This window comes from Cydia amplana, chromosome 4 (genome assembly GCF_948474715.1).
Source record: "Cydia amplana chromosome 4, ilCydAmpl1.1, whole genome shotgun sequence".
NCBI classification, from domain to species: domain Eukaryota; kingdom Metazoa; phylum Arthropoda; class Insecta; order Lepidoptera; family Tortricidae; genus Cydia; species Cydia amplana.
This window is the reverse complement of record NC_086072.1, coordinates 16,055,788-16,066,089: the sequence shown is the minus strand read 5'-3', so window position 1 is coordinate 16,066,089 and position 10,302 is coordinate 16,055,788. Positions and strand designations below refer to the sequence as shown.

The 10,302-nt window shown below is 36.8% G+C and overlaps 1 protein-coding gene across 1 annotated transcript in view; it reads left to right on the top strand.

The window, feature by feature from the left end:
* LOC134647317 (uncharacterized) overlaps positions 1–10,302 on the top strand; it is a 72,501-nt gene that overhangs the window by 45,334 nt on the left and 16,865 nt on the right. The window contains exon 2 of the mRNA XM_063501620.1: positions 7,448–7,511. Within this exon, the coding sequence (XP_063357690.1) occupies positions 7,463–7,511 (49 nt within the window). The 5' untranslated portion in view covers positions 7,448–7,462. The remainder of the gene's footprint in view (positions 1–7,447; positions 7,512–10,302) is intronic.

Sequence of the window (10,302 nt, the reverse complement as noted above, 5' to 3'; positions counted from 1 at the left end):
CAGCTATTTAATTTTTAAGGAAACAATTTATAATAACAATACCTACATTTAGTTATTACAATTGCGCCTGTCATTAGTTACCTATTAATAATTAAGTATCGCTGTTATAGGTGAATTAGTACAAAAGTGATCTTCGATAAAAGCTCAACCTGCGCTGCGGCTTTCTTATCTAAATATATGTACTAGTGCAGTGGTTCCTAACCTTTTCAGTCCGGTCACCCCTATGACTAACTAGGGAACCTGATTTTACCCCTCCTCCCAATGGTAATAAAAAATAAAACGTGTACGTTTGTTGTATGGTTAAATTAGGTTAGCTTATTACCCTGTAAAATACCAGTTTTACCCCCACGGGGGTAATTACCCCCAGGTTAGGAACCACTGTACTAGTGCCTCTGTGAGATGTAGGAGAGGTAGGGGGACCATTGGGCAGTCGGGAGTCTCGGGCGACCCCTTGTAAATCGTCCAGCCCTAGTAGCACGGTCGCATTTTTATCGTTTATCACCATGCCTGTCACGTTCTAACAAGTATGTAAGTGCGAAAGTGACGGGCATAGTGATAGTCGATAAAAATGGAACCGTGCTGAGCCTGCTGATATACAAGGGGCCCAAGGGGGTGTCAGAGCCTCCCGACAGCCCAATGGTCCCCTTGGTCCCCTTGCTCCACTAGACCTCGCGAGCACTGCTTAAAACTGGCACTCACAGTTCCTTAAAGACGGCCTAAAAGTACTTATAATTAAAGTTTTTCAACCGATATAATGATGCTGACAAACCCTCGTTTAATCTACCAGGTAGTCTTAACACTGAAATTAAATTAATTATTCCAATATGTACTTGTGTGGTCTCGTATAGTCGTATCATGTAACCGGTGTAAACGGTTGATCCTTCACCCTATACTCGTAGTTATCTGAAACGTCAGTAGGTAGAGTCTGCGTGCGCACTTATCTGACCCTAACTCCATAGGTCGCAGCTATTGTTGATGCAATTATCCGATATAAGTGCGTCACGGTATTTAATTCAGAAGGAAAAGTTGGGAACATATTTCCTCCGAATTTTACGGCCTCCTACTGCCGTATTCGTACTTCAAGATATTCACAAGAGACATTCTAGATACGTTATAGTTTAGATTTCAACTAGTTCTCTTTTGCAGCTCAATTCGGCCAACTAATGTCACTTTTACGTTAGATAGAGTTAGATATCTATTAGATGTGAATTGGATCTCTAAGTCATATCTTGTGGAAATCGTTCAAGAGTATCTCCAGAATCGCGGAAATGTCAAATTTGACAGGTTAGATCCTAAAAATATCGTTATCGTATCTTGGTGATGTCTAAAAGATATCTATTTCAAAATCCGAATCGGGCCTCTAGTCAAGATAGTGACCCTGCCTACGATGCAGGGGGCGCCGGATTAAGTTTATCCCATTTAATTTCTTCATATTTTTTTTTATAACCTCAAAAGTATAGTAATAACTTTTTTTCTCCTTAATTAAATCTGAGTAACTACGCAGTCTACGCACTGAATTATAGTGTCATTTACATACTATTGCATCACAATATTGGATATTCGTTAGAAGTTTTTCACGAGTAGGTATTTTGCCAGAATCTAACAGACTGAGGTATCTTTAGAATTTAGATACTTCTTGTACAGATGTGCAAGTTGCGGAAAGTTTCCATAAAATTCTATAAATTCTCGGAAATTTCATTAAACTTTCACTAGGAAATATGGGAAATTTACATTTAAAATTGGAAAGTTTCAATTCTCATACAAAAATGTAAGAAATTTTCCGAATTTTTCCTACGTTAAATTTCCGAAACATTTCGCAATTTTGGAAAGTTTCCTTAGGCACATCAGTACTTTCTTGCTTACGTTAACTCTACGTGTTACAAAAATGTCCAAAATACCCAATATACTCGTATGTATAATATTATTTGACAAACGTTTATAAACAACTACACAACTGCGTACCTAAATGTAAGTGGAACTCGTAACTTCAGTAAAAATGGTTACACGCAAACCATTTCTACGAAATGAAAGCAAAACCTATGGTAACCGCTATAAAATCTTTTTTTTTTAAGTTTATGGATCTTGCTTTTAGAAGCCGCATTTTAATACTTTTAATACATACATAAACACAATACATAATTGAATTAAATAAATACACGGTTACGTCTTACGCGCTTATTGCTTTGGATAAACAATCATCACTTGTTACAAGTGACACTAATGTGCGAATGTAGTGTTCGGAAAGTGAAGAGTCGTGGAATGTATTGGGCCCCATACATTTCACGACTCATATTTCGGATATCAACTGCAGCAGCATTACTGCTGCGGTATGGACGCGGGCGCTGACACTGTCAATTCAGTCTCCGACCGAGTCTACGCTGTTATGTAGCTGTACAGACCCAACAATAATGTAGCAGTTGCCATCCGAATGTCACCTTATCGGAAGCAATTGTCATAAAATCAAAACGCGACTAATGCATCCTGGATGTTTTATACTGGCAAAAGGATGATGCGGTCACAAACTTCGGGTCAATGCACTGCTCCGGCCTTGCGGCAGCCTTGACCACCTGCTTATGACCAACGTGACACAAACCTCTTTTGAATGACGAGCGAGTGCATGAAGCGTGACACAGTGACGCGAACCCTGGACGGTGGCAACAGTTGACGCGGTCAACGTTCGGGTCGATGCACTATTCCGGCCTTGTGATGGCCTTGATCACATCCTACCAACTTGACACTATTCTTGGATGACATAATGATACAAGCGTGGTAAAACGTGACCATCTCAAAAACCTGGAATGAAAAAAACGGAATGTCTTGGCGCAGTCAGTCTTGAAGTGTAATTAGCCGGGAATTTTCAGACCGATTAGCGTAGCGTAGAAAATCAGAAAGGACGCCCTCTTCTTCATATATAGGCTATATAGGCTCTTCAAGTCAAATATGATAATGTAAATGAAATCCTATAATTTGACAGACAGTTGCCATAAGATTTCTTGACCAAATATATTATATCTGATCACGAGTTTCCAATGCGTCAAAATGCATGCTCAGATATTTTAAACGCTTTCTACGGTACAGTTATTTCAATGCCGAATGTACTTTGTTGCTTATAAAATCTGCGAAACTAAGGTCTCCGACTCAAGCAGCTATTTCAATAAGGCCAAAGTCGTAGAAAGCCTGGATTTCCGCTCATAATATTGTTACAGAGACAACCATTCAATGGGCAAGTACTACTTTCTCGTGCTTTCAATGCAATTCCATTAAACATTTATGGGATATATTATAGATAGACGGGACGACGTTAGCTGCCCCTTAGCTTTGATTTAAGTTTTGACATTATCTAACTTCCTAAGTTTTATTTCTAGGTATAAAACCTATTCATAGGTACTTACTCGTAATTTAAGCTTTCTTTCTTCGCTAGTTTATATCCAGTACTAAAACTATGTTCTAGAAGTTCAAAACGTAATTAAGTATCAATACCAATGTTCTTTTTAGTTTTGTCTGTTTTTTTCTTCCGTTAATAAAAATATTTTGCCATAAAATTAGGTACGCCATTCTAATAATAGTCACACCTGAACAAAGATAATTATAATTTTGGACCACAGTTGGCAGCTTTTGAACCATATTATATTAGTTATTTTATTTACGGTACCAGGAAGAATGATATATTTATATTATTTATGTAAGAACATTATTCATTATTAATAATGTACATTACTTATAATAATTGAATTGTAATCACGCTCAGCATGCTGAGATAATATCGTGCGAATTTCCAACTCATGATTCCGTATTTGTGATCCCTGCTTGAGACGCTCGTCACGTCATTGATTTGCGTCGAACATTGATGGATTAAAGCTTGTAAAGTATTCTTTTTACTGCACATCTATTGCAGTGCCAGCATTACTGCTGCAGTATTGCGGCGCGACATTACTGCCGACTACATTGCTGCTGCAAATGTCAATTTCAATATCGATGACCGGATTTTGCAGCAATGCAGCAATGCAGTCGACAAAAATGTCGCGCCGCAATAATGCTGATGCAGTCTGAATCCGAATCAGGTACATTACAAATTCACTTCAATTGTAGGTAGAGTCTGTTCAGAAAGAAAAGAGTCGTGGAATGTATTGGGCCCCATACATTCCACGACTCTTCTATTTCCGCGCAGACTATAAGTTTTGCTATTTCATTGCTAATTTTTTCTGATAATCTGATTGCAAAAACATGTAAGTGCACTTTCTTAGGAGAATGACCACCAATTAAATACCAAGTATACCAACCTTACTAGGATCAGCTTTATTAGGCTCGGCTGGTCCTTATTAGGATCAGCGATTGTCAATGGGGGCTATCTCGAATAATCTTTGCCAGGCAATAATTTGACTTACTACATACGTAGTTGGTTCATAATTCATGTACTTAGATGCTAAATGAAAAGGAGTTCGCTTAGTTTGAACTATTATTGTAAATAATTAGTGAAATTACTATAATTATATCTTGTTTAAACTTTTGAAAACTCTCTAACAACAATACCTATGTCGTCATTAAGCAGTGCGGCAACACTTATACCTATGTTTTATTAATAGCCTAACTTAGTATCCCACTGCCGGCTGCTAGGCAAAGACCCCTCGTTTTCTCCACTGTCAAAGGCCTGCCGCTTGACCCTGTCGTTGGTACTCGTATTTTCCCACCATTTTGGGCAGAATGCATCCAAGTCGTCCCGCCATTTGTCATCCTTCCCATGATTATGATTGTTTATGTTTAAATAATCGTATTCGATTTATCTTTGGTTGTTATTTATTATTTACTTTAGTACCTATTTTGCTCCACTAAATCCTCCTCTGTAATAAATCATGTGTGTCGGAGATATCGAATTCTTGGAAAGTTTAACTTCACTAACAGGAATTGGATGTTTTGTACGTGATTATTGCGGGCATAACAATATTTAAGTAGGTATCTATCATCGTCTATATACAAATCATAAACCTTATCACAAAGATATAAGGTCCAGTGATGAGCAGTCTTACTATACCTACCTCTCGCGTCGAATATGACCTATGATATGATGAGGCTGGGCTTAATTTAAAAATGAATTGAAGAATTATGTTGGTAATTACTTACCGTATTTTTAAACCCTGACGCCAATGTCTGTCTGTCTGTCTGTGGCATCGTAACTCTCAAACAGATGGACCGATTTTGATGCGGCTTTTTTTTACGTGAAAGCGAGTTTCTTTGCGGTGGTTATTTAGCTATAATTGATGAAAATCGATGCCGCAGTTTGAAGAGTATCAGCTCTATTCCAAAACGATGTAAGGTATTTTTGGTATAAATGGATTTTTGTCATAATGCGTAGGGCGTTGTTAAAATTTTATATTTAATGTACATTTCTAAACAAATTAAGTGCTAACAAAAAATTATTTTACATGACGGCTATTCCACATAAAAAAATTACCTGTCATAGAGACCATAATTCCACTGCACACAAAAGCCGTAACGTCCAGTAGAAAATCAGTATGAATCTTGAATTTATTGCATACTACAATAAACAATTGAATGCGTTTTTCAATGGCTGATATGTTATGGCTGTTAAGCTCGGTCGGTCGGGCAGATAATTACGAGTATATCATGACCTTACAACTTTTGGTGTTTTTAAAATGTTGCTTGTGTCATAAATACTCTCGGACACTAAAAAACAATGCCGTCTGTAATTTACATTTAGGGCTATAGGTGGTTTTACCCTAAAGCGGTTTAACGCTATGAATATAATCCCCTAAAATGTGTACCGGATTAGGGTCAGTAACAGTGTCATGATTAATTACAAACAATGTAATAAAGTCATTGACATATATATCTCAGGACTGGCCTTACGTGCACTTAAAATGGTACTAGTTCAGCGGTGTCACTGACGAATTCGAGCCAATCGTATAGTCTAACGCAACTAGTTGCGACCAATCGCGTTGCAGCGTTTTCACACCGCTGTACTGGCCCCATTCATGCTCCATTCTTATTGCCCGTAAGGCTAGTCCTGAGATATATATGTCAATGAATAACGTTGTTAAGGTTGACATCCCTTATCGATTAAAGTACGAGTATCTACTATTTAATGAACATTGAACAGACGTCGGAACCTGATTGAACTGCGTCTTTTGCAAAAAATTACATAGATTACATATTTGATACGGATCCTGATGAAACCAGTATCAAACCGCATCGTCATTGCAGTGTCTGCCTGTCTGGAGCTAACGACGTCAATAAGTTCAAACTACAGACTCTACAAACTAGACTTCACAATCATAATTTGGGTTCAATGTGCACAAGTATCAGTCGAACACTGGCTATAACACTTATTCTATTGTGGTGCAATGTTACTATCAACAATAGGAGTGTTAGATTTGTCTAGTCTAAAATAACAATCGCGAATTCGCGACTCACCTTAAACATTGAAGGAAGAAAGTATTCTAATTCCGAACTAAAATGGCATGCTAAGATTTAAATACTTATCCGAGAAAATAAAGCGCATTTTAACTGATTTTCGAGACAGTTTGTAATTTGTCTAGGTAATTCGATGACAATGTTTGTTAATCTTCTGACAGTAGGTATACCTAGTCCCTGGCAAGTTTCTATAGTATATGTATTGGTCTTTAATGCCTGTTACGTCAGTCATATGACATAATCCGTAAGATCTCCTGCCGCTCGCGGCTCACGTGACCACGTGACTTTACAATTGTGTCCAGGAAGTTATCACTGTAAAGATGCATCTAGCTTACCAATTGGGGGAGTGAGCTGGCAAACGGCGGATTGTATAAAGAAAACTACAAAATATATAGTAATCTTTAGTTTCTACGTATTCAAATGATGGGCACTGGACTCTCATTAGAGCCATAGAGCCCAGCTAGCCAGGCTGGGCTGACAGTCCCCACACTAGCCCAGATTTGAGTTTCTTGAAGAGTAGAAGTTCCATGAGCTTATTCTACGAACCGGGGTTCGAAATAATTATGTACGGCCGAAAATTTTAATTTATGACCCATTTCGTACCTTGTCACAGTGACAATCAATATGAAAGTCTCTATAGAGACCTCATACTATTATTGTCACTGTGACAGGGTACAAAATGGGTCCGAAATTAAAATCTTTGGCTCTACGTACCTATACTTGAGTTGCTTCCATTTTGGAAGACGCGTTACCGCTACCAGCCCTTCAAGTGTCAGTGCATGGTTGAAACTGGATATAATTTGCATATAAGTAGTTAAACTTTCAATTAAAAAGTGTGTAAGTACCCCTTTAAAAGTAATGTTCCCAGTGAAGGTTTGCCCGAGCGGGCAGGGGGCTCCGGCGAGGGCGGCGCGCGCAGGTTTTACCGCTTTTAACCCGGCCGGCGGCGCGGGCGCTCCATTCCGCCTCTCGCCGCCGCCCGCGCTGGCCACTTCGCTACTATTTGTAATTACTTAACAGTAAATAGATCACGATGTACAAGCCCTTGGTTCTGCTGTGTGTTGTTTACTGTGTTGTCATTGGTGAGTACTTGATCTAATTTGTTAAATGTTCTCTGTTTGTAATAATTTTTATTTAGGTTTAATAATAATTTGGTCAGAATTTAATTGAATGCGAAAATAGTTATTTGTACAACAAGAGATCAAAGTTTGATATTTCTTCGAGTGCTTATTTTGAGTCCCGTGCAAGCGAAAGATTCTATACTAGATTCACGAGCGTAGCGAGTGAATCTAATTTAGAATCTTGAGCGTAGTAAGGGACTCAAAAGCGCACGAGATGTAAATAACTTTGATCTCGTGTAGTTCACAAAACTTTTCACCTCAGCAGTGAGAACATATTAGAGAACCCGAAAAATGTATTCCTTCTTCATCACTAACCTCTATTCACTCAGGTTTTCGTAAGATATACCAACATTTAAGTTTTCACCTCAGCAGCTCGAACAAGGGTACTTTGCTACTTAAAAACAGTGAGCAAAATCGAATTTTGCTCACTGAGTGAGCAAAATCGCATTTTGCTCATTTTGTCTCACTCAGTGAGCAAAATGCAATTTTGCTCACTGTTTTTAAGTAGCAAAGTACCCTTGTTCGAGCTGCTGAGGTGAAAAAGAAATTAAGAAAGTCTTATTTAATGCCAAGTAAGTATAAAGAACTACTGAGTCGAATTTACAAGCTTCATTATTTTATCATAATTATAGTATGCTTAAGTAATTGTAAGACGGTTTAAAAATAACATTGAGTGACTGTTGGCTTATCCCGACCTTTTTTTGTTGTTTTCAACGAACATGATCATAGATCAAAGCCATTAGTTAAATTGTAAGGATGCTCCTAAAATTAAAAGTGCTTTGTGCCTTCCCGAACCAGCACAATTAGGCATAGTGCTGAAACAAAAACTAGTTGACACGGTAATTAATGGCCAATACCTATAATGTATTCGGCAATGAATCACGAGCGTGGATCTCTTGCGTCTTTTCCGCGATCGTGCCCCTAGATTAACCTGCATAACCACTCACATGATTCCAGCAACTAGAGTTTCAAGATTGCGCACCTCTAAAATGATCGTCGCAACTCGAGTTGCAAAAGGAGTGTATGCGGTTTTTTATTTATTATCTGTGAAGGGCTGCACAGATACGGTATAAACAATTTTTAAAACACAGACTACCAACGTGACAATATTTAAAAAATGTTTCAACCATATAGACACAACCACAGTATTTCTTATCTATTTTACTTTGCAAGTTGTTCAGGAAGTGCGATGTGTAAAAAGTTGCTGCGTGTTTTAAAATGCCTCAAGTATTCAAATTTAGATATTTCTATTAGTAATGTATATTAAACTACTCCGCGTTTATTGGTCTATTAGTTTAAAACTATATTTTAGACCTACTTAATATTGATGACCAAATAATATCACTTCAAAACAATAGTTCTGTAGATTCTTGACGTGTTTCTTATTTGAATGCCCTACATTTCTAAGATTACTAAATATATCTTGAGCAACCAATAGACATTAACTAGTTCGATTATTAAGTTACATTAATAAACCATAGAATGTATTAAATCACTGTGTATTACACAGGATTAGCGATCAAAACATGTGACGGTAAATTGTAAGTACAAACCCGGCAACTGTGGTTGCTTAAAGCATTTCTGCATATCGTAAGGCATGTGGTGTACTAGACGCGTTGCATACGCGTTTTGGGATTTTTTTACTACTTACTTATAATTTGTATTTACTAATATTTCTTTGCTATTTACATTGAATAAACTAAATAATTATACGATTAAATAAATAATTAATTAGGTATTACAATTTTAAAGTTCCTATTTCTGTTGAACATCTGCACCGCGCGCTGTTGTGTCTCCACCCTAAATGGGTAGCCATCTTTATTTTTGAGATGGAAGAAGTCAGTTTACCGGCTTATTTACGTTTGTAATCAGTATAATTTTATGTGTTAATAGTTATTATTGGTTTATTGTGCTTAATATGTTGTGAAGTGTGTGTTATGGTGGATGTATTAAACGTATTAGTGTAGTTATAAGTTAGTTCGGTTGTTGGTGATCGGCAATTATAAAAACACCAAAATTTAGTAGGTACGTAGATACTCTTTTGTTATTTTAAGTTATATAGCTACTATCATCGTTATAATTGCATAAGTTATGCATTTTATTTCAAGATTATTAGTGTCTTAAACTGTTTTTTACTATATTTTAGTACTTCAGTGTCTAAATTAGCCACAAAAAAATCATGAACATAATATATAGTTTCACAGCAGATTGAGCAATTCGAAAGTTTCTTATCGGAATTTGAATTAGTTTTACTCGGCAATTTCATAGGTGAGCTATCAAGATGTTTAGTACCAATTAAAAGCTTATTAAGTCTTCTTTAAATTGAATACAAAAAAAAGATACGTTATCGATTTAGATTTTTAATTAAAAATAGTTTTCTACTATAACGCGGACATTATTTCATTGGGTCAACTTTGTGAATTTTTAATAATTATTTTTATTATAACAGCACAATGCTATAGTAGTAAAATAAATTCTTTGTTTCTTTATCATTAAAAAACCAAAAGAATCGTTGCAAATGCTTTAGCAGAAGTAAAGTTATCGATTTTTGAAAATATCATGACACTGTGCCGTCGTATCTGCGAAATGGCAGAGCAGTTCAGGGCACCTTTTGTTAAAATCGGAATCATGTGAGTGGTTAAAAAAACTTAAAACACTGCCCAACAATTCAATCAAAACCCCAATGTTGAGCAAAAAATTAATTGTTTATTGAATATACCGGTTAGCTGCCTACCTAGTCATTTTTCTTTCA